The 24,898-nt window shown below is 47.3% G+C and overlaps 1 protein-coding gene across 5 annotated transcripts in view; it reads right to left on the reverse strand.

Moving 5' to 3' along the window:
• LOC124297419 (homeobox protein homothorax) overlaps positions 1-24,898 on the reverse strand; it is a 284,954-nt gene that overhangs the window by 111,847 nt on the left and 148,209 nt on the right. For all 5 annotated transcript variants that reach the window (XM_046748425.1, XM_046748424.1, XM_046748423.1 and 2 more), the window contains one exon: positions 1,026-1,136. In XM_046748425.1, coding sequence (XP_046604381.1) covers positions 1,026-1,136 — 111 coding nt within the window. The remainder of the gene's footprint in view (positions 1-1,025; positions 1,137-24,898) is intronic.

Raw genomic sequence — 24,898 nt, forward strand, 5'->3', positions numbered from 1 at the left:
AATGAATTTCGTTTAATTGGTTGCTTTTGTCTTCGTCACTAGACAGATTTCATTCGTAGATCTTGCGTACGGTATCTTGGTTAAAAACGAGAGTACGAATTTCTTTTACTACCTGAGCGCGTATACCTCGCGAAAGATGAATAAAATAAACAGATATGGGTGAGAATACGCTCTGGCTCGTACATCCTTGTAATTACCGAGATGTTAATCTCTTTTGCGAGCGCAGAGTAGCTGGTATAGTACCTACCATGAATTTGCGAATTAATTACCTACGCCGGGGGCGGTGTACGTTGGAGAGAGAGAGGGAGAGAGAGAGAGAGAAGAGGGGAAAGAAGAAGGATAGAAAGATGGGGAGGCAGAGAGCGAAAGAGATCAGTTTTGAAAAATTTCAACCGCAGCTAACGACTGAGGAAAAAAAAAATTCTCTTTACTCTACCACGTATTATACACACATACATACGTATATGTACCTAATATATATTTAAGGTATACGTATATGTCGGCGATCCGACGTCTAGATATAACTAACGAGAAGTGGTTCCGAGGCATTCGAGAGTCGGTCGGCGTAGAAAATCTAAAGATTTGATTCCGAGCCATTTATATTTATACTTTGGCTCTCTGTCCCGCGTCAGAGGCAGCCCAAAGACCTCCGCTGTAGGAAAACTCGGACGATAATGAATAAAGTATAATCGTGCGAGACGCAGGTGAGCCGCAACGCGTGTGTGAAAAATAAAAATGTTGATGATAATAATAATAATAATAATAACAGCAAGGTAATAAAATATAAATGTAAACAGGAACAATAAATCGAACCGTTCGTCGACAAGTCGGTCTAATTCCCGATAGATTTGACACTATAAAAAACAAGAAACACCGACACAAAGGACAAAGACAAATATTTTAGAAAAACTCGCATCGCATGGTATAATCCCGTGAAAATTTATATAAAGCAACGAGGTCGGAGAGGAATCGTTCCCGATAAATTGAACGAAGAAATATAAATAAAATGTTTTATTTTCACTCACCGGGACTGCCGAGAAAGACGGAGGAGTAAAGAACGCCGCGACGCGCCGCGTCGCTCGCAGCTCGTTGGGCGTCGGGTGGCGAACTCCATTCTCTGCGCGGACACCATTTGCCTGCAATTGAAAAATAAAAGAAAATTGATCATTATCATGAAACTTGGTTGTAACGCGGCTCTGACGGCGTTACGATATCACGAAGGGCGTCGAACTCGGGTCGAGTTCTTTTCACCGTTCAACTCCTGCGGTGCAATTATATTTCGCGACCCCTCCAAAAGGCGTTAACACGCCATCGAGGCACCCGATAGTAACTTGAGCTCTCTGACGGCTGATTTGCGCAACGCGCGCCTTTTGCGCAATTAGTTCTCAACGTCGGTGATAACGTTTCGAGAGTTATCGTCGGCCAAAGGACGGCAGAAAATAATTCCAGTGCAACATGACTCGGCGTATTTTACCAAGAACACGGGATGAAAAAGGTTGAAAAATTATTTCGTGGGTTACATTTTTTTTCTTCCGAAATTATACGCATAAGGCTTCGGCTCGTCGGCGTCTCGAAACGCACATCACGAATGAATGACGATTTAATTTTCAAGCCGTAAGAGCTGTAGTAATAATATTCACAGCCGAGTCTCATCGATGCAAATGGATTGACACGCGTCGCGGATTCGCGAAACTTCCGTGTGGAGATTTTTATCGCGCGACGTTTTTCACACACATAAACAACATATTACGCGATGGAAATATGTTCGCAATTGCGGATAGTATGCTTGGACAGTTTCTGCGATTGTTAAATGCTGGTGCGTGCGGTAATAAGCGGTGTTTTTTTTATCTAAATTTTTTTTTCTCCTCCTTCATTTCGATTTGTTAACTAAATGGCCGAGGCGTTACGTCGTCGAGGACTGTACAACGCCGTCCGCATGTGCAGGCAGCCAGGCAGGGAGGTGAGAGATAATCGCGCAATTATGTTAATTGGATAAACGCATTTCAAACATACAAATGAAAAACGAGGAGGGGACAAAAAAAAAAAAACGTGAAGAAAAAAGATAACCAAGAGCGGGGAAAAGAAACATGTTGAATTACACCTAGAATTGGTATCCGTTCTCTGCCTTCGCAACACAATTCATGTTTTATTGTCCCGAGGCGTAAATAACACGACTTTAATTACCACTTCAGCTCGTCGGTCATTTCTACAATTTTTTTCTTTTTTTTTTTTCTTTCTACCCATCTTCTTTCCTACGGCTAATTTGTTTTCCATTCTTGTACCCACGTTACATAATATACGTATAACGCAATAACACGTTGGCTAAATGCGCTCTTTTGTTATTACAGGCAATACCGTCTTAATCTAATCTCTAACGATTCAAGCTATCGGAGAAAAAAATCTTTTCCAAAGATAAGTATGTACTATCATGCAAATACAATAATTGGATAACATCCTTCAGCGGTGTTTATCACGAATTTAAGCAGTAGAAATCGATGCCTCTCTAATCATAATAACTTCTCATCCAACGTGTACACGTATATACTCGTAACCGGGAAGACTACTTCTATGAATATTTTATCACGTAGAATATGAATAACCTATATCGTCCGCGATTCTTTCCACATTGCGCGCGGTAGGTATATCCAATAGTCGAATGCAATGCAACGGCGCGGCGGCATGTGCGGAACGAATTATTATCGCATTCGATGCCGCGCATGCACGGTGATCGTCGGCCCCGGAGCTTCGGGGTGCAGGAAAAGCTCTTGTACCTACTGCAGCGCTGCTCGGGAACGACGCGACGCCACGAGCAGAACGAGATACGTGTAGAGAGATACGTGGATACGAAGCGGCATAGGAGGGAAGGGGGGCGGAAGACGTATCTCCTTTATTTTCGGAAGATCCCTCCTGGATGAGGATATACCTACACGGGAGAAAGGAGCCGGTGCATGCAGGGGAGGCGAAACCGGGAAACGGAAAACGGAAGGGGGGAGGGTTTCAGGGGGATAAAGGGTAAGCCGCGCAGCGAAGTAATTTCACACGGGGAACGACCGTCTCGTTTCCTTGTTGTTCTCCAGGTCTTTCGAAACCAGAATTCAATTGCTCAACCCTCGCTGCTCTCGGGGACGAGAGTTATGTACCCGCGTATCGGGCTTGCCGGAGCCAAGTTTTTCCGATATTTCGACATTGCATTTGCACAGATCGTTGTGTTTACCCTGTTGTGTACTCCGGTTCCATTCGCACCGCAATACCGCGAATGATAAGTACAGATGTTGTGGCGAGAGCTGCAGTGGTGTCAAATTTTCCAAACAGATAAAAAAGCAAAAAGGAGGAGAATTAAGGATACGAAAAAAAAGTTGTATCACCTTGCACGCTGTGCTATTACGTCTTTGGAGAACCACACGTTAAAACATCTGTTTCAACCCCCGATTCGCGGTAAAAGCCTGAAAGGCAAACACCATGACAACGAAATTCACACCGCGGCGGTGTGAGTGTGCCAGCCATGGAAAGGGAGGATCGGAGGGCACGACGAGCACCAGTAATCACACTAATAACAATTCAGTCGACAACGAGTCGAGAGGAGAAACTGTAAGACGGTATTATACGGGCCCCGTACGGCTTTCAGATCGAAGGCTACGAGCAGGACAAGGCCCTCGACGCTCCGAGTTCAAGAAGCGAAACGATTCGACGCGAGAATATCCGGGGCAATCCATACGCGGTGAATCGCACAGCAGCGAGTGACGAATTTTGGAAATATCGTTCGACCATCCCTTATATACGGGGTGTAATTGCCTGGAATTGTTTGAAAGTTCTCGAGTCCCTCCGGGCTCTCCCCCCACTCGAATCCGTCCCTACGAAATATATTCATTTCTCTAGCGGAGCTATTTCGAAGTCCTTCGAGGCAGGATGTACCTGTAGGATCCTCGGGACCTGCGTCTCGCCGTGGTGGGGGAGATTTATGGCCGCAAGGAGACAGGGTGTAATCATATACATCACCCCATCAGCCCCTAACTCTGATTTACTGTGGGAATTTTCAAACTCATTTTACATTTCTCACATATTTCGAGGATTCTCGGCATTCTTTCGCATACACAATCGTGTCGTACGACAGTATTTTTCCTTTTTTTTTTTTATTTTTTTATTTTTTTTTTTTTTTGAGGAGTCGAAAACAATATTTTTTTCATCCAATATTATTGCGAAAAGCCGGACAATGCGCAAAATTCACGCCGTCGAGGTCGGGGTTTAATTATTATTGTTAATACTATTATTTCTACTATTATTAATATTTTTACGGAGAGACGACCGAGCTCGGTAAAAGTTTCGCTTTTCTAAATATTTCGCGCATCCCATATGCGCACAAATTGCACATACGCGAACCTCGGTCCCTTCTCAGCTGTGCTTAAATGCAGTTTCCGCGAAGAACCCGAGTTTATTTTTGCAGTCGGCCCAGCGCAGTGACAGTTATAAATTGAACTGTAATCCTCAGGCACGCGTCTAACGGCTCGTCGTTTCTCTCGTCGCCCTTTCTACACCCGGGTCACCAGACAACGGCACTCGTGCCATGTCGCAATTGCACTCTGCAGAATGGCCCGGGTGCGAAGTAAGAATGATAATTGAAGACGACGCGCAATTAACAATTCGAGGTGATTTTTGAAAAAGTCATGATTTTCGTTTCGCCGATAATTCGGCACAGTGTCTCATCGCGCAAAAGAATATATATGAGCCTCAGATACAGCCCCTGCAAAGAAATAACTCGAAATGCACATTATTTGAAAAATCGCGGAATATCTTTCACCCCAAAAATGGAGACTGGCTGATGTGAACCTTAGGTATTTTTCCAATATAACCCCATCCCAGGCAAGAGGGAGGTTCGGGCCTCCTAGGTATAAATAAATCAATATAACCTGCTAACCCACCCTTACATTTCGGCCTCTCTCACTCTCTCTCTGCTCTCTTTCTCCCTCGCGCTCATTGCTTCTTCCTCGGCTCAAGGAAGTGACGTACGAGGCTCCGGTGCTTGGATCTCTTCCGCGCTTCTCGAGGCAAGGGGCGACGGAAAGCGACGAGGAGCGGGGGGCGGGGGTGGCGGACGGCGGGACGGAATGGGCCACCATGTTATTTCACAGTTAGGCTCGTTGCTCACCCACGCGACTCCGGCGGGGATCCTCGTCCCGCTTCTACGTCGCACTGCACACGAGTCCCCCGGGATGCTTTTGTCCTCTCCCTGTAAGCGACTTCCTGACAGCCCAAGTTTGCACCTGATCTCCACCAACCTTCACCGCCCTGGCGATTTACACACCCGTCATTTACTCGGGCCAACCTGACCCAAATCCTCTTTGCTCGACTTCGTCACGATGCACTTACATTTTGTCAAATATTTCAAGACCCAAATTGTTTGGATACCTCTTTTGAATGTATCAAAAAATCGCTGCGAATCATTTCATACTCGGAACGATTTCGAATGTCACAGAAAATTTTTCAGATCAATAATTATACGATTACCTTGGATTTCCGATGAATAAAGACCACAGTTCAATTCGAATTTCAGTTTATTCCTGAAGACTAAACAGTCCAACGATATTGAACCATCGCCTCGAAGGCTTGCACAGGTTGTATAAATTCCGCCTGCACCTGCAGCGTCGCAAGTTGAACCAACACAGTCGAAAGCCCTGAGGTGATATTCCGAGCTCTAGTACCGCATAGGAAAGGAAATGTCTATCGAGACAAGCCTAAACGCGGTAACATCGGACGCGAATAAATATATGTTCGAGACGGTGAGGCAACACGAGGGTGAGAGTAAGCGGCCGAAATGCACAGCCGCGGTGAAGATAGAGAACTAGATAACGGGGGTACATGGGCAAGGTGTGCAAAGGTGCAGAGGGTGTAGTAACGTAAGATTCGTAGGATCGCGGCGTATAGACGCGTGGATACGCGGAGGTAATTCAGTTGGTAGGGGGAGGGGGGGGGGGGGGGTTACAGAGCGCGAGCGCGGTGATAGCATCGGACAAAGGTGCTAATATACAAACCAGCTACAGCGGCAGCTGAACGCGGTTCGGGTTTAAGTGTGGAAACTAACGACTAAGGAAGGCGGAAGGCGGAAGGCGGATATAGCGACGCACTTCGCTCGACTTCCTCCATAAAACGCAAATTTACAATTAGCACTTTTCAGTAATTAAACTTGTATTCACGCCGCGATCCGCGCCGTCCCCCCTCTAATGCCACGATTACAGTTATATCCAGTTTCGAGGACGACGACGTCGACGTAGAGACCACGTTTTACTTTGTGTACCCAGGAGTTTAGGGACCCTGTGGCGAGAAGTGAAAAACGAGAGCCCAAGTCGGAGGCCAAGTAGTCTTTACTTACGAGATCTTTATCTGTGTGACCTGTATCTTGTATACTTTATCGTAATCGTTGCGTGAATGCACGTGAAGGAGGAGCTTTTTTTTCTGTTATACCGAGCAGACAAAAATTTTTTTATCAACCCTCAAGAAAAGGATTCTTCGTATATCCATCCAGTGTAAGTGTACGAATCAATTATTTCAAAAGTGTACAGACCAACACGGAATTCACCACGCTTTAATTATAACATACTTTGTAACCGTACGCAGGCAATTAATTCACAGACGTAGCAATTCGTTCTTCTCCAATTTGCGATTCAAAACTCTTATTTTTTACGACGATTCTTATCGTCGAGAATCGCAAATACCGAAGACCTCTCTCTACGAGCAGTTTATCCTACGAACGAAGCAATTCTTAGATCCATTATAACGGTAATGAAGTCCAAGAAGCGTTAATAAATCACGACAGTTCCATCATGCTGGTATACACGCAGGGAACGGGATGAAACGTGAAGTAGCAGCTATAGGTCTAAGTTAATTCGATAACGAGGAAGTAAAATCTGTGCACGAACACGCACGAGGCAACGATGCACATATTCGAAGCGATATCTGTCTCTCAGAGAAAGAAGCAAAGAACGAGCGAAGAACGATATAAAAAAAAAAAAAACGAAACCTACGAAGGGGCGGAATTTACGTTAAGTGCAACGCGGTCCCTGCAATGCAGGAATAAGTAATTCGAAGAACGCGGTCTCGATGTACGTCCAGGTCACAGGTCGTCGTGATCACGCAGGCGGGGAGCCAAAAGAGGAACGACGGGGAACGCGGGAGGTTATGGCTGGGCAAGGGGGGGGTGGAGGGATACGATTCAGCATTGTACCACTAATTAAACCTCGCACGCGCGTGTCACGAGTCACGACAGCGTGCACGGTGACGTCACTCCGTGACTCCTCCCCCCTCCCCCACCCCTCCCCTCCCTCACATCCCGGCATCCCCTTCGGCCATCTCCTCCCCCTCGGCCTCCTCCGCCTTCTGGCCCCTCCGACGCCTCTTCTCCCACCGCGCTCCGCGCTCCGGTGACGCGCCGCCATTAATCTAACCAACCTCCCCGTGCATGCAGGGCCGCACACACGTGCCTTTGCCTCTGTCGATGTGTGTGTGCACGGCAGGCGTACCTGCGGCATGCGTGCGCCTGTGTGTGCGTTGCGTTTCGTGAAACGTGCGGATATGCGTGCATGTTCGTGTTCGTCATACATGTGTAACTAGGTACCTTCGTGCGTGCACTCCTGTTGCAGCTCGAGGAAGAAGAGAGAGAGAGAGAAAGAAAGAGGGAAGCAGAGGGAGCAACTCTTCGTTTGGTTCGTTTGTATGCGTTGTAAATAGTAGCACAAGTCCCCGTGGGTTCGCGTTACGGGGCTGGTGAACATGAAAACCGACGAGGAAGAAGGTCTGGTACCGATTTCATTCGATCAAGCTGACGATATGGATTCGAGTCGTGGATACGGACCATAAACGAAATTCTGTATAGTTGACGAAGAATATGACAATCTATTCCCGTTAGACGAGAAAACCATACATACCGTGAAGAAGAAGATTTATTCCTCGAAACACGAAGTAAATTTCAAAGAGGAAATTAGGTATTCAAATTATACAGAAAGTACTTCGATGAAAGGAGTAAACGCGTGTATAAGCACGTTTTTAAATTGTTCATTGAAAAACTAGGAATTTCCGTGCAATACGTAACGTTTGAAAATAGAATAAAAAATGAAATTTTTAATTCTTACGTACATTATATGAAGGTTGATTTGTACCATCGAATTATTGCAGTAGTTTCGCATGTGCGTTTAAGCTCGGTTACCTAAACGCATTCTCATACGATCGCACTCCAGACTTCGTAGTACGTAGTAAGAAATACGAGCCACGTACGTATTTCTATACGTACGCATATGTATTGTGTCGTATATAAATAGAAAGCGGCGTATTTATAGAAGGATACATAATAAATCGCGGGGGATTGCGGTTAGAACCGTGACCAAAAGTTTGGCAGGGCAAGTTGAGCAATAAATAACGGTCGAGCGGGCGAGCGAGCGAGGAGATGAACAGATCTCAAAAATGGTCACGATCGCGCGGCCGGTATTATATCGTCTCTGCGTGTCTTCCTCTTTCGTACAACGTATACACCCGTGCAGGTTCCCCGTTCCACAAGAAGCTCCGTGTGCAACGGGCCAAGATATCCGTTTGGCCAGGATCAAACGGACTGGCTCGCTCGTTGGCGCACCAAAACCCAAGAGTAGAATCGAGTGTGCGTGAAGAAATGTTGCGGAGAAATTTTTTTCTCCCCTTCCTCTTATCCCTCTCTCTCTCTCTCTCCCTCTCTCTTTCTCCGTTGGCCAACGAGGGCCGCTCGAGAGTGTCGGGAAGACTGTTGTATGTATAAACCGCGGAGCGCTACGCATGATAGAGTGTGATAGGCGAGATTTAAAATGTTGCGGCAGGTCGGAGACTAAATGATGATAAACTATCTCGCCGGGCCAACTAGACTGACCCAACCAGCCGGTTGAATTACAGCTGGGAAAAATAAATGACCCTCTTCAAAACAAGTTGGTATAGAAGTTTACGAGTTGTACGAACAACCGGCCGACGCGCGGGGGAAACTCGAAAAAAGGAGAGAAAGGGTCCGGCGACGTCGGAGGAACGGACGAAAACACACCCACACAACCGACGGGCATCGGCCAGCTCGCCACGATAGCTCGGAATCTTAACGAACTTTCACCACCGCGTCTCAGACGCTGACCCCCGACTTGTACCGTCAAGGTCCAACAACCCGTAATCGACGACTCTCTGCCTCTTCGTCGTAATATCCCGTGTGTCTCTGCCCACTTTGAACTCTGCCCTCTCTTCATCCGTCTAGAATCTCGATGCGGAGGACAAGAACGATATGCTTACACGCATAGCTTTTCCAACTACACCGGTTATCACACATCTCAATAACAACATTTTTCAAAGATTATACCGGAGCGTAGAGATCTCTGACAACGAATCATGTCGACTACGGATTTTACTGTAAATTTTCAATTTGCATAGAATAATCAATGAACGCGAAAACGTTTCTTCAATTTTTTGAGCCTCTTCGCCGGAAACCCGGTTTCGGATTATCGCTCGTACGGTTCACAGTTAAGATAACAACGTCGAGCGGGGGTCCAGAAATTTGACCCAGATCGCTTAAACGCTTTTCGAGATATCGAGCCCGCGGAGTTTAAAGATTAAATTTTAATCTCGGACCTGGGTGTAACCGGTCAAATAATTCCAATTCCAACTATCGACGACAAGTGATCATACATTATACCTAAACAAATAACTACCGTACGAAGCAACAATTTTCATTTCCATAACGAAAGTAAGAACGACGAACAGCATGGTCAGCATAATTACACGATATATCGCAGAAGCATACGGTGGCCGCCTATGAATGGCTCGATTTGTTTCCGTTACTCCCCACGCGCGTAACGACGACCAAGAGACGACTCGAACACGCAGCCCAGCTGACAATGACCAAGTAACGCGAGATCGCACCGCGCGCCGTTTGAATTCCCCGCAAACCGAGTCACGCGGTCGCCCTGCTCGTGCTGCCAGCTGACGGCTCGGACGATAACTGTGCCACGGCCTAGTCGGGACGCCGCGTCGCGGCGGCTCAAGGTACTCGGCGTCTCGGCGTCTTTCCTCTCTCTTGCCGCCGCAGCTCGACGACCCTCACTGTCAAGTCCTCACCCTGATCTCTGTGCCGACTAGACACGGTACGCATGGTACATGAGCGGCCTTCTGACTGTTAGAAATCGAATTACAAATGAGGTAGAAATTAAATTATTTTGTGATTATTCTTTTGACAAATTATACACTGAGAAAAATTTCATTTGTTACAGTAACTAGAAAAATTCAGTAAAACAGGTACCGTTGAAAAAACTGTTTGTATATTGTTGGAATTACGAAAAACGAGTTACGCGTAACCGTTTCGCGCTATTGTCGATCTTTTTTTTGGTAATTGCATCGCAAAATCAGTTTCTGAGGTTTACTCTACTTTTTTTTAGCTAAACAAGGCTTTAACGTCAATTTATTCTTGCGCAAGCATCAAATTTTCGCAACAGTTGCAAGAAAATATAGTAACAGTTATCGTAATGAGGAAGAATAGTAACGGATGCTAGACTTTCCGGTAAAAGCTAGAAGACTAATTTTCATTTTCTACCTAGAACTATATTTTTCGATTGTGGTAAGAAATGAAAATAGTCAAAGACTGAGCGGTAACCGGAACGAAAAATTTCTCGCAGTGTAAAACAAATTATTGATATACTTTTACTTAAATAGTTAACATACATCATGCGCGTTCCGTATTTTCTATTTATGTACCGCTTAGGTTTTATAGTAAGTACGATTCAAATTTGAGTAAAATATTCGATGTAGAGAGTTCTTCGAATGCTATCGATCTGCTGTTAAAGCAATATCCACCGATTCCGGCGAAACTATTTCGGTAACATTAATTTGAATTTCCCGCGAAATGTGAGAAATTTACTACAAGCTGCATGGCTGCTTCGTAGCTTCAATTCGTCACAAGGAAATGACTTGGGATACCGCATCCAGTGAGTGCAGAGATCAGTGGTTCTTCAGTCCTCCCTTTGCGTTCGCCGAGTATCGTCCTCTTCTCCCACGCGGTTCGAGTGAAACGGATGATAGGAGGGAAAAAGAAACGAGAATAAAAACAGAAGAAAATTACAATTTCAAGCAAAAAACGAATCTCAAGAAACGAAGACTCACGCTGTTTTTATTCCATAGGTAATTACGTCGTTAACCGCGAACCAATTAGGCATCTGAAGAAAGAAATCGAACTACGATTAACCGCGGACCGCAAAATATAAAATCTATCAGCGTGCAACGCGGGCGGTATAGGAATATTGATCCCAGAAGCACGAGACGGATAATTTGATGTATTACGTGTAAGAAGTGGATTGGAAAAATTGCACTAGGATCAGAATAAACTTCAACGTACATGGTATTTCTACGAAACTTTCTACTATGCTTTTCTTTTTACAATTAGTTACAATTTCGCAGTGTAAAAACAACTCGGTTACAAGCTGTTCATACCTCGGAATCGGTCACTTGCCTCTTATCTTCTGAAACGAAACGATCAGTTTAGACCTTTTTCCAAAAATAATTGTAATCAATGATTAGAGAACAAAGAACCGGTTTCCACGAGCTTAAACGTTCCCACTGTTTGTTCATTAGACTGACTGATTATCAAAGGAAATTAATTGAACGGCACGGGGGATTGATAACATAAAGGCTGCTACTTCAATGTATGTACGGCCTGTGCTAATACATGCAGGCGATTTGTGCCCTCGTTTCGTAGAGACTTTTACGGTATACCAAAGTACATACAAGACATTATTGTACGCGGCGTTGCTGTAAATTGCACACCTGTAGGCCACGTATACACCGTACACGAATATGCATATGTAGGTATATGTACCTGGTAAAGCCATACCGCACACGGGTGTTGTTTGATGTACTATAACGGCGGGGAATCAAACGACATATCGGGCTTCTGGATTAATTTATGCATCGCCGGTTGTTAAAACTAGCAGACTCAAAGGCTGCCGCACCTCCAATTGCCAAGACCTGCTACTTCGGCCCACTCCCGCACCCATCAAATCCGATTTAGGAACGCGGTCTCGTGTAGCCTCGATTTAATGCCGCTGCATGCCGATTTTTCGCTCCTATATCTACACTCCGGGCTATACGATGAGAACAGTTTCTCGTATTTACGATGCTGCAGAATCGATTGCGCCAAATTGAAAAATCAAAGTCGCACAGAAAGCTTTACCCAATTTCGTCGATTGGTGACATCTGTTTAGATTTCTGAAATCAAATGACCGGCTTAATAGTGCGAAACTTGGTCGAAGAGGAGAACGCACCGTGGTTAATACGTGAAACATTATAACACGATGAAGAGAAATGAGAGAGAAAAGGGTTCAGAAACGCGGTCCATTCCGTGGGGATAACTGTGCAGTAGCGCAGAAGTGCGGAGGGGAGAATATTGGAGTGAGTTTCGAGGACGAAACTAAAGAAATAGGAAAAGAGGGAAAGGAATCCGTCTCAGCGACAAAACAGCTGACGCCATGGCTGCCGGCACCGGCTCTCTCATCTCATCTCATCTCATCTCCTCTCCTCTCCTTTTAACTCTTCTTCTTCCTCCCTCTTTCCGTGAAACCGCCATTCCGTCATTCTTCCTTCTCCTTCTTACTCGTGCGCTCTACGAATTTTCGAGCTCCTGCATCAAGTATTTCTGCATATTTCCGCCTTCGCCTCTTTCCACAACCAAATTTCAGTATTTCAGAGAACAATTCGGTAAATTGCATCGCTGCCGCGGGTCGAAGAGCATCGCAACGTCTCGACGAAGACAGAGAGTCCTATATTAGGTCTAGTACTTTCATCCCTGATGGTACACACCTCGCCGAATGTTGCAATTTGTTTTCTTGATCCACCCGCGGCGCGATTTCGCCGCCAGCTAACTGCTTTATTGATCAACTCCGCGGGCATAGCGTATATAAGTGAATATCTGAGTTGATGATAGATTGCATGAGAAGTAATTCTAGCCGAGAGTTAGTTTGCATTTAATTGGATCAACGGTTAGAGAACTCTGTAATTTTACCAACGCTTGGATTAATGGATCACCTACAAGCTTACACACGGAAAACAGATAAATAATCCGAAATTCTGCCCATGACAACGGTTCAACTCATAATAAGCTTTACTGGAACGGGTACAAGTATTCAAATCCATTTTGTCCTAAACCTTCGATTTTTCTCTGCGACTAGAAAAAAAAATAATAAATGTGGATAAAAACCATCCGCAGTAGCTATCGAAAATATAACGATGAATTTTTAGTAAAATAAACCGAAATCAATAATTCGTCGTAACGCAACACGGTACTTTCAGAAATTGGAATGAGAGAAAGAGTTCATAAAAATTTAAGCTCGCATCGCATGATTGGCACGAGAGTGAATAACCGTGGTTGTTATCCAACGGGGTAGTTAAACACTATACCGACCAACCGATGTGGTAAAATTACGAGTAACTAGGTAAATAAGAGCGAGAGAAGTAGCCGCGGTATGAGCGTCGAAGGGACGCGAGTTACGCGGGGTTGGTTCGGATGTAGAGGCGGGTGAGAATTCGTGGGAGTAAAGAAGAGGAGGGAATCCGCCGAGGGAAGAAGAGGGATCGGAAACGGGAATACGATTGGTTTGCTACCGTCGCCATTCACCGACTCGCGTCCTTTTCGAGCCTCGGAGGGATGCTGCGCGGCGTCTGCGCTCTCCCTCTCCCTCGCCCCCAACCCCCATTCCCGGCTAACCCGACGACTTACCCCCGCCTCCGCCCCCGACGGGCAAACGCCGACGCAGGTTGACGGACGTCGAGACGCCCTCCGTCACTTTTATCGCCGATATTCTCAACAGAAATCACTCTCCCCCCTCCTCCTCCTCCTCCGACTTCCTTACTTCCTTCCCTCGCAATACGGCGACAGCGTTAAAGCTCGACTGGCCGTACGTAAGCAGTGATTCGCCTCCTCTTACCCCCGACGCAAGGGTTGACTGGTGTGTGCGTGCCGGAGGCGTTCATTCCTCTGCCCCGTGTACGCTCTGCTCCAGCCATGGTACTACGGTAGTAAGTATAGCATACCATGCCCGCACCGCTTCCCCGGCAATGCTCGTCTCCGCCGAGGCTATACTTACGCTTATTTACGACGCCGTTTCGCGTAATGTTTTAGTTGGGGTAGGTTAGGGTAGGTCGGAGGCCCAGCTCGATATGTTTATGACAGTAACCCCGTCGCGAGGGGTTGATGGCTCTTCGAGCGAGAGTTTAAGGACGCGCTGCAGCAACGCTGGACTTTTCGACCGACTAATTCCGACACTTTTTATTCTCTTTTATGACGCGCGGATCGGATTGCCGGTTTAGGTACGTCACATGACACGATATGTTTGTTCGGGAACGACGTACATACTCTTGTGTTTTTTGGCTCAACTTGGATCGATAGATAGATAGATAGATAAAGAAATGGATTGATGTATCCACAAGACGGTGGAATCATGACGTCTGGAAAGAAAAATTTATTGCATTATTACGCTTGGTGTAACCTCGGGGAAATACCGTTTGTGACGAAAAAGTACATCGTATCTAATTTACGCGATGTTTGCGGATGAGTATTTTTAGAGAATTGCGTTGTTAGAAAAACGTTTATCGATGACGTGTTACACTCTTATCGTAACAGTCGGAAAAATACCGTTCATATAACGTGAAAATTATCAATTTCACTACGCGTATCTATGACGTTGATCAAAAAAGAATATTTCCATTACGCGATCGCGTAACTTTGCTTGTCTTTGCATTTAATATCATCGTTGTATACATATTTTATTATACAACAGTTTTAATCTCTCAGTGTACACACAATCAGCTGCTCATTTTACGACTCTTTTGCCGTATAAGTTGACGCGTTGAAATGTGTTCTACATCCACGTGATACAACGAGCGTATTTTCGTCAGAGATTGAATACCAAAGAAACTATGATCTAATCATCGGTAATTATTTTTAGAAACGATACCTCAGAGATTCTAACGCGAAACACGGAGCACGGAAGAAATACGATCCAACTGCTGTATTAACAATGATTTCAGAAGCCTCGAGTCGAGTAGGCACCTAAGCGGGTGAAATCACCAGCGATGAACGCGTGGGTGTGCGCTGGAATAATCCACAATGTCTTCCTGTATGGACACCGCATGAATAAATAAGAGATCCGCACGCACGTGCGATTCGTGTCGCACAAATTGTCACGTCAATGACAATACCCAGCGTACGTGAAACGGACTGCAGGGTTGTTTTTACCGCTTCGGCAGTAATGGGTTTAGGCTTTATCTGATGCGTCGTAATGTGCCTTGGGGTAATACGGATGTGTAGTGTAACACGGTGCGCGATTATCGTCAAAGTATAAATTATCGGTGAAAATATCGAGGAAAGGAGAAAATTTCACCGAGTAACAAAAATGGAGGGAAGAAAAATAAAATAAGAACGAACAAAAATAAGACGAGAAAAAGAGAAGGGGGAGGAGTTTAGCGCGGTGAAACGATGCGGTGCAGGCGTAATAGACGGTTGAGCGAAGAGGCGGAAGGTAGGAGAGGCAAAGGCACGCTGTGTACTTGAATTTAAATATAATGCAAAGCGAGCGAGATAAGGCGAATAATAATTGTGACGACGCGGGTCTACAACGGAAGAAGAAGGGGGGAGGGGGGGGGGAGAGTCAGCTACCTCCGTTCTTGATAAGAGGCACTTCGACGAGGAGCCAAGACGTCGCGTAAAGAGAGGGCGTGGCGCGATTTTTCGTTTTGTTGGCGATTGTTTTCAGCTTCCTTTTTGTCTATCTTCTAGGTCGTCTTTCGCTTCGCCTCGTGAATCTCCGAAAATTCATCCAGCGTGGAACAATACCGAGAAAAACCATGCAAATAGAGCAGGCGAGAAGAGAAGCGAGAGTTGCATTCAGCCGTTCGATATCTCCATTATGCGCCGCCGTTTCAAGGGGTTTAGAATACGGATCGTCACGGAGCGGCAATAACCGGACGACCCTGGATATATCTGATTGACTCCCATCGGACGTCTTCATTGTGGCGATCTTGACCGCTGGGCGCAAGGTAAGGTGCAAGGACTCAGCAACTGGAGCCCGAGTAGGTACGTCGACGGCGAAGCTTAGGCTCTGTGCCGCGTTCGGAAACTCGCGCTTTTATACCCGACTGGGCAACATTTATACACTTGTAATTTATCGAGGATACCGATCGGGGAACTGAAAACGCTGAGCCAAGGCTGAGGGAGGCCAATGACTTGCAGGAGTCTGGAACATCGTGGACTCGGAATATCCTTTCACCGGATCACTTTTCCCGAGTCAAGATTTCCATGGAACAGCTGATCGTCGGATTGACGGGACAAGGTACTAAAATCCCGGCTTCATTCCCGCAGGCCGGTTTACAGTCGGGATAAAACGAGGCAGTGGTTACCGTTGTCCCGTGTTATGGACCACCTGTATGACTCGACCCTGAACTATACGGTAGAAACTGTAGGCCTATTCCCTCCCTTTCCCACCGGGTGCAAACCGAGACGGGACCGTACTTGGATTCCGAGATTCGTCAGAGAGCCGGAATGTCGTAAGCTGGCATCGTCGCCGCGAGAGAACGATCCTTGATTCACGGCCAAATCAGTCCGTCTGCATCGGATACGAGGGGTGAGACCAAGACGCATTCCTGCTCGAGAGAACGCGTCGTGCGATGAGAGGGCATCGTCAAGGTCACGGGATCCGTCGACCGGCGTAAAAGCTCGATCTTGTTGTTAGCGAGGTCGAGATGGATTAATCCGCGAGGAATAACCGATCGGCGTTACGCGGCAGGCAACTCTGTTAATTCATATCTTGGAAGGAAGTTTACTCCCGGTATACCTTGCAGGGCGCCGGTGCAGACCGAGTGGGTTACGGGCTGTGGGGCGGCTTGGGGAACAAGGTGAGCGCCATGGCCGTGGGCGAAGGGGCCAAAGGGGGCGAAGGGGTCGGGCTGTTCCTTCGTTGCCTCGGTTCGCTTCGCTCGCGGAGGAATCGATACGCGCCAGTTGAAGCTCAGCGCCACCACCGCCTTCCGCTCTACGTCATTGGACCCGCGAGGATCCCCGCGACCCCCGCCCTTATTCCTCACCCATCCTGGTAGGTGAGTCTAGGTGTGCCGGATGGGAATTCGTGGGAGCGGAACTGAACGAGGGCTGCCGCGAACTTCGCCGAATATGTTGCCGAAACAATTTTTTCAACATGGGTACTTCCAAGAGCTGTAACTAAGGGTTGTGTGGATCATTCCAGTTACGAGGGATGATAATTCTCTAGAACAACGCTGCGCAGCAACAAGTATCACGAGGCTCTTGAGCAGCTGTAGGGTAGAAATTATATGCCTAAGATTTCGCGAGAGTTGGATTCTTTCCGTTAGTATCGTTGGACTCTGAACATGTTCGGAATGATTGGCAACCAAGCTGCAGCATCGGAATCTTCTTTCTTTCGTCTCTTTTTCTCCTCCACAACCAGAACGACGCGTACGGCACAAGCATTATTTCCTTCTTCCGGTTTCAGCCCAAGAACGTTAACCCGGGTAATTTATGACCAGTTTTGCACGGGTTATTCTTAATTTTATCCCGTGAATAACTCTTCCATGCTCTTCATCGTTGGGGCTTCCCTACCTCTTGTTCTTCACTTGCCTCACTCGGTACAAGCGGATCGATGGATGGACTGCTTTATTACGGCAAAGTGCGTTACGGTTGAGCAGAGTGCAGGCAGTGCAAGGGAGACGGAGAAGGAGAGTTGCACTTGCTAAACACACGCGAGAAGTAATAATTACAGAGATCGCATTGCCCGAGGTTTCCTTGGCCGTGGCGTTGTTATTCACTTTGCGAAGAAGCGAACTCCGGTTTCTCAGGCCGTACAGAAGCAAGGAGGTGACAGCGGAGGGATATAATTTTCTCACCAGGCAATTTTAGGATGTCACGGCGAATTAACTTCTGACAAGTCTTAATGCTTACGTTATATATTCAGGCAGGGAACGACCGTCAGACTATTGTCAAGATTATGTCTCCCCGTGAGACATGTAACAGCGGAGTCAAGAATACATTTGAATTTTCTTTACCTCAAATTCGCACTTTACGTGCTCCCCGGTATTGTCAAGCTTTGCGTGCCCAGTTATCATCTGGATCTCGGTCAATTGAAACAATCCTTCGCTAGGTTGCGCATGGTTCGTACCTTTGCATAACGTACGTTCTACGAGACCATAAACGTTATGCAGTCAGGCACGGCAGCGTGCAATCAGACGTCTGGATTGGAGTCGTAACTTCAGTACAGCATTGACAAACAAATCAGAATATTCCCAGGCTTGGTTGGTTGCGTCAGAGTTTGACTCCTTATTAGCAACATCATCGATTCGCTAACCGGTTGCGAACCGCTGACGAAAGGACGGACAGAATCACCTGAAGAATGATTGAAGGGCTCCCGCTCGCGGGCGTTTGGTTTTCGCGTTGGGTTTAACGTTGCAGGCTTTGGTTTCGGCACAGTCGTAAAAATAACGAAACACCGCGGAGCCCGGTCTCCACAGCTAAATGGCATGTAATAGCAAACTTCGGGCTACCTCTGGCACTGCGAGGACCGTTCAATCCCCCCCGACTCCGTGTCCTCTGCACTGCAACGAAGCTGTGCGAGCCTCGCAGAGTGAAAAATAAGAACGAGAAGAGGACGGGAAGGAGAAAAATAAAGAGAATGATGAACAGTCACTGATAGCCGAGCTAAATTTAAGCATCGATCTTGTAGACAAGTTTGTTCCTCTGCTATTCGCGGATGCTTTGGTCTTTCTTCGCTCCAGCACCGAGACCATAAAGTCTCGAAAGTACGGATTAGGGTCCCTGCCATTTGGCTATCGTCGCCTCGCGAGCGTTCAGACTCCGCTACAGTAACGATAAGTCGCACTTTAGTGGCGTCTTCATTTTACACGACACTTGACTCCCACGCGACGTTTCCATGCGGGTTGAGTTTCGCCGCTGGCTGTTGCAGAGAATTGCGGTGAAGAAGAGGGGTTGATTTTTTCGTCGATCTCATATGCACCGTTAGAAAAATGGTTAGATCGGTACCTACACCCAGCAAAAGCGAGGTGAAAAAACCAACAATCATGGTTTACAAACCAAGTTATTTGAATAAAAATTATCATCCCCACACCGCAGAACCGCATTGCGGAAAAAGTACAGCGTGGTGTGAAAAATTGCCAACCGTGCAGCTGTGTCCGCGAATTAAACAGACGTCAGTCGTTGATCGGGAGCGTTGCCACGTGATTAGCAGGGCGTAATTTGGCCCATGGAAGTCGAGCTAGCGGCGCTGGGCCGAGTGGCCGACAATGGAGCCGGCCTGAAGTTCGTGACGCTGGGCAGCCACGGTATTTCAAGAGTCCAAAACCCGGATCAGTGCCACCTGCTCGGTAGAACGTGTCTCGATTCCGCACGATTCGCCCCGGCGATCCAGTTCGAAAGAAATCCGCGCCCAGCGGCCAGCGCCCAGGCCTCATCAGCCGTCTAATTTTCGCGATAAATATTTTACAGCTCGGCCATTACGCGTTTCCCTTCTCGCCGTGGCGCTGGAAGAAGGAGGGCGAAAAGCGCGAGGGAATTGACGACGGTGAAGTTGGCGCAAACGTTATTATACAGTTTAAACAGCGCTCCACTCATTAAAATCTGTTTACCCCGGGATAGTTGGCCATCATCCACCCGTATACCCTCCTACTAGCGGTGCTACGATGGTGGCGCTTTCGCCGTTCACCTCCCCCTCCCATCCCACGACACCCACCCCCACACACCGCCGCAACCGAGTCAGCTACCCTCGACCGCACCCCAGGTTCCCGAGGGACGTCGTTAACACGGTTATCGCATAACTTTGGTCATTCCCTGACGAAGATTGACTCCATCATTTGCTGGCGAAAAAAAGGGAAGAAAAAAAAATGTGTATCCGCGCGACAAACGAGCCTCGGTACGAGTGTAACGTACAGATTTCAGTGCTTTTCTTGTTATTCTCATCCTGCAGGATGCGTGGCGTATCAGAATATATAACGGTAAGAAAATTTTTTTTTTCATCCGATCTTAGTCTGAAGGAAAAGAGCATGTCTGTCATATGTTATTACCTCTGTAAGTGGTGTATGACTACCAATGTTCTTCTTCTCACAGAGAGACGGATAGTGTGTGAACGTAATTTCAAGAGCGACGCGCTCTGGAATACGTGCTAGAACTACTCCGCCACGTAAAAAAAGTGCAACAGCAGCATAAAATAGTAATTGAGTTCTTGCAGCGGTACCAACTACAGCATATAATGCAATATTGCCGAGGCCGGTGCACGTGCATGCGCAGCGCAGCCTTTGCAGTGAAAAAGATACAACCCGATCTTTTTGCCCGGCTTACCGGACTGGCCAACCAAGATATTATTAACGCGGTATGAGTACAGATACCGCATCCTCCCCCATTATATTTTATCTGCAATAAGTTTCCCATCGCGAGGGTTACGCGGAGGAAAAACCGGGGGTCTCTTAGAGCGAGCGTTGCGGAGCCGTTTTTGCCAACTCGCAGAAGTTCCCGATGAACGTCGCGGAAAAAAAGCATCCCGACATTTCCGACCGCCCCTGCCTCCTCGCATTGACCGTCACGGTATTTGCCCAACGGGGGATTTTTTTCGCGGGCCAAGCCACGGCCAACCAAAACACAGGAGGACCGGGTCGAGGGGAAAGTCGAATCGCTCGACGCCGGCGAATCCGCGACCGATCATCGGAGCACGTCGATCAGACAGCGAGAGGCGGTGGAACACGAAGCCCCGTGGTCGCAACGCACCTGCCGGCTTCCCTAGAGCGGCTCGGTCTGCTCGGCAGGGATTACTCGCGCTAAGAGGCAGAGCAGGGCTTCGCGCCTCATCGTCTGGAAAATGGCTTACTGCTTACATTTAGGTATCAAGCCGGGATCCGCGGGCCCTCGCCACCCTTCCGCCCCTGGATACGGGGGTCGAGCTAGGCGGAGGAACGAAGAGGATGAGTTCAATTTGGCGAGGGCGCGGGAATTTCCGATCGGGGCTAGGAGAAGGTGCGCGCGGCGCCGATCCCCGATTGTAAACTTGATGCTCACGGATTTCGCAAACGTTTGCAAATATTCCGCCGTCCTACCAAGCGATCACAACGGCGCGCCACCCCATTACGCGTAATATCCGAGGCAACAGGACATCCTCGGAGTCTACGAGCGTATCCTGCAGCGAGGAGGAGAAGATTTATGCGATGTGGGGCGGACGAGTACCGGAAGCACGGGGTCCTGATCCTCCGAGGCTGCCACGGCTCCGCTGGCGTCAGCGTCCGCATCCTTGCTTCGGACCAGTTTCGTATGTAACTAAAACTCATTGTCGGACGCCAATATTGACTTTGCCCGTCCCGACGCCCCGACATCCGCCAATCTGGATCAACGGGTACTACGACGATCATTAGCTCGGGTTATTACTGCGTGGACTTGACGCGAACGTTGAGGTAAGCCTCTCGAAAACGATAGCCAGTTTTGGTATTCCGCACGGAAATGGAATTCGATATCCAGGTTATCAGAGGATTGTTTATAATCCATTTCTTTGCGAGAAAAGTCAAGCATCGAAAATGAAACATACTTTTCGAAAAATTGACATGCAACGAGTACAAATTAAACTTCGCGCGCGGCTATCTTTATCGGTAAAATGACACACATCAAGTTCAAGTGCCTCTATTCTTATCGAAGGAATTTACATCTTCTTTTTCGTTTTTCATTTTTCAGTCTGCAAATTTGTAATATACCAAGTACCGGGATTTGTAACGTGACAATTCCGCTCAAAGATCAGAAATCTTGATAATCCATTTGTCACTAGGATATCACGAAATTACACGATATAAATAATCTGCAGAGTTAAACGGTGAGAAAAGCGATGGCCATGGTAAAATCCTATTGCACGCGGTTAACGGGCGATTATAATATATATAATATAGAGATAGCTACACATCGAAAGGTGTTCTTGTGTAAGTGAAGGCAGCGGTTCGAGGTGGCTCCGGGCTTATATTGCATTCCCGAACGAATATCGCGTGACTGTAACCAATCAGCGAAAAATAAAAACAAGAAAAAAAAATAAATAAAAATTCCGTCTTCTTTGTCTCTTTTTTCTTTCATTTCAATTTCAACTTCATTTTTATCATCCCCCCCTCCCAGAATCGAGGAGAATCATTTACTCGTTTGTATGTTCTTTCTTCCGTCGGTGCAAAAACGTCATTTTTGAAATGAGCGATCTAATTAATATATCTGTAGAGTCGAAGGTTACGAAACACGCGCGTTCCAAGTCGGACAATCTAATTATCTCGTGTATGGTGTACAGGAATACTTTTTTTCGTACAGCGTTCGCGAATAGAGGTATATTTACGTACCTACGTAACGAGCTTCTCAAACTGCCACGCGAATTAGATACGGATGAACTACGTCACGCCTCTGTTATATCAGGCGACGACCAAGATGTACGTAACGTAAACGGCGTCTACACGGGGCGGTAAACCTCGGCTGACGATGAAGATTGCGTAACGAAAGAAGATCGCAGCGGCATCGAAACAAATTTCAATTATCGCCGTTACAAAGACGGGATTATAGGTATGCGGCTGATCGGGAATCCCCAAATAGCCAGTGTCAAGTTGAGAAAGCACCTCGGGACGCACCGGGATTCCGTAAAAATCACCGTCGGTATGTGCGCATATTTAAAGCATTATACAATTGACCTGTAAAGAGCGAGCCGACAACTCAAGCTCACAATTATTTTACACAAAATATTATGCTGATGTTGAACCGACACCGCAGATCGGATCGATCACGATCCTTTTTAAAAATGATGGCTCGTTTTTACCACATTATAAAACTCGTCATCCTTTAGATATTTATGCACCGCTTTTAGATACATCGAGTTAAATGTTATATGCAGATGCGGAATGACGCCGGAATGACTATTTAGCTTTCATTAGTCTTCGCGGTATTGCTGTGGTTGCGTATATCCTGGTGAGAAAGAACCTGCGTTCTCTCTCTCTCTCTTTCTCGTTGGTCAGATAACAATCTCTCGACTGGCAAGTCTCGAGTAGGAATAACAACGGGACGCCACCGTTCGCGGTGCAGATAATATGTAAATATAGGTATTTTGTTATCTAAAAAGTTTGAAACAGCGTCAAATAATTATTCAAACCGCGCAGTAACATCGCCCGAATATTCCATCAAGTGTCTGTGCCTGTGCGCGCGTATAATAATTAGCTGCGCAATTTCAAGTACACGAATGAGCGCCGTACGACCTTTCGCCAACCGTTTGACTCGGGCGAACAGCGAATCATTCGGCGCAAGGTAAATTGAATGAGAAAAAAATGAGGAACCGATTAGCGTTGAGGATCCAACGGTAGCGAAGTAGGTACAAGTACCTGCATTATATTATAACCCAGAGATGGGGGGGAGGGGGGGGGGGGGCGAATCGGCCGCCTCCAGCACCTACCGGAGTAGCATCGGCCGCAGCTTCTGTAGCCCGGGTCCACCGCGCGATCCTGGATAACAGTTATTAGGCCTTTTATAATACGCGCGGTACCCTCGGAGCCAACCAGAAGCGGCGGCTGCGGTACACAACCAGGGCTAGGCTGCGCGGGTATAATGTGCGCGTATATGCAGCGACTCCTCCACACGATGCAAGCGGTCTTTATACCCTCGCCTGCCGCGCGGACACTCCCCGCCCGTGATTATATATCATTATAGGCATTTTAATAACTAATCATTTTCCTCCTCCGCCGCCGCAACCAGCGTCCCGACGGAGGCGGAGGCGGAGGAAACGCTACCGTGTGCTCCTTGTAGCGTGCCGCGCCGGTGCTGCTGCACGTATTCCTTACCTCCCTGCGTAATCTCGCTAATGCTATTCATGCGTTGCCCTTCTTTATTCCCCACCCGAGAAAATTCCCTTTGATCGATGCCCTCCGCCATCCGGTACAACGATACAGACCCTCGAGGACGCGGCTGAAAGAGTTGCATAGTTCGAATCGTCGGTGGTTCCTGAGCTTCGGATGCGAAAGAGGTGGAGGTGGAGCGTAGAGCAGCGGTAAAATATCCCTGGCACCGTTGACCGTCACGCGTTGCGATTCCGAAGCTACCAGCTACGATACCTTGCCTCACCTCACCTCACCTCGCATGACATCGCATCGCACCGCCTCCGGGCCTCTGCACCTTGTCTATATACAGGAGTGAAAACAAACGGGCGACCGCGACGCATTCGACACGGTGCTTCCTGCACTTACAACTCATCCCGTCCTGTTCGTAGGGAACCTGATCATCGTATCGTCGCGGTACCGAGAATAATGTTATGCCGAAGCTGGAGGGAAAAAAGGCGATAATTTCGATCCCGCCGCATCGACGCCGCGGGGATTGATAATAACCAGGGTGATTATCGGTTTCCGGTAGCTTTCCACCGGTTCGCTTCTCCTTCTCTACGGGTTTCTCATCTCGGATCGGACGCCGCTGCAGCTTCCGTCGCGAGCACGCTATCCGGACTGAATCGATCAGAGCCGTTTCGAGGACGTTTCACTGCACCATCGCAGGTGGAAATCCCTCCTCGTATAACGATAACCGTACAGGCGTAACACGAGCTTTATCTCGTTCATTGCCTTTTCAGTAGCACTCCACGACGTCCGTCAAGATTATCCAAAGTAGATAAAATATTCCGAGTCGAGACGGGTAATTGCTAGAAAACTAATTGCAACCACAACTATTACCTCCTCGCCCTGAAACCTACCTGCCGACGTTTTTCTTTCATGAGGCACATTCTAGCGTGCTTATCGCTCATTAATCAAACATTTTCTCAACTTGTAGCATAAATAAGATCTCGCGCCTTGGCGCCCATATCACCGCGTCAAGATG

Source organism: Neodiprion virginianus, chromosome 2, assembly GCF_021901495.1.
Source record: "Neodiprion virginianus isolate iyNeoVirg1 chromosome 2, iyNeoVirg1.1, whole genome shotgun sequence".
In the NCBI taxonomy this organism is placed as follows: Eukaryota; Metazoa; Arthropoda; class Insecta; order Hymenoptera; family Diprionidae; genus Neodiprion; species Neodiprion virginianus.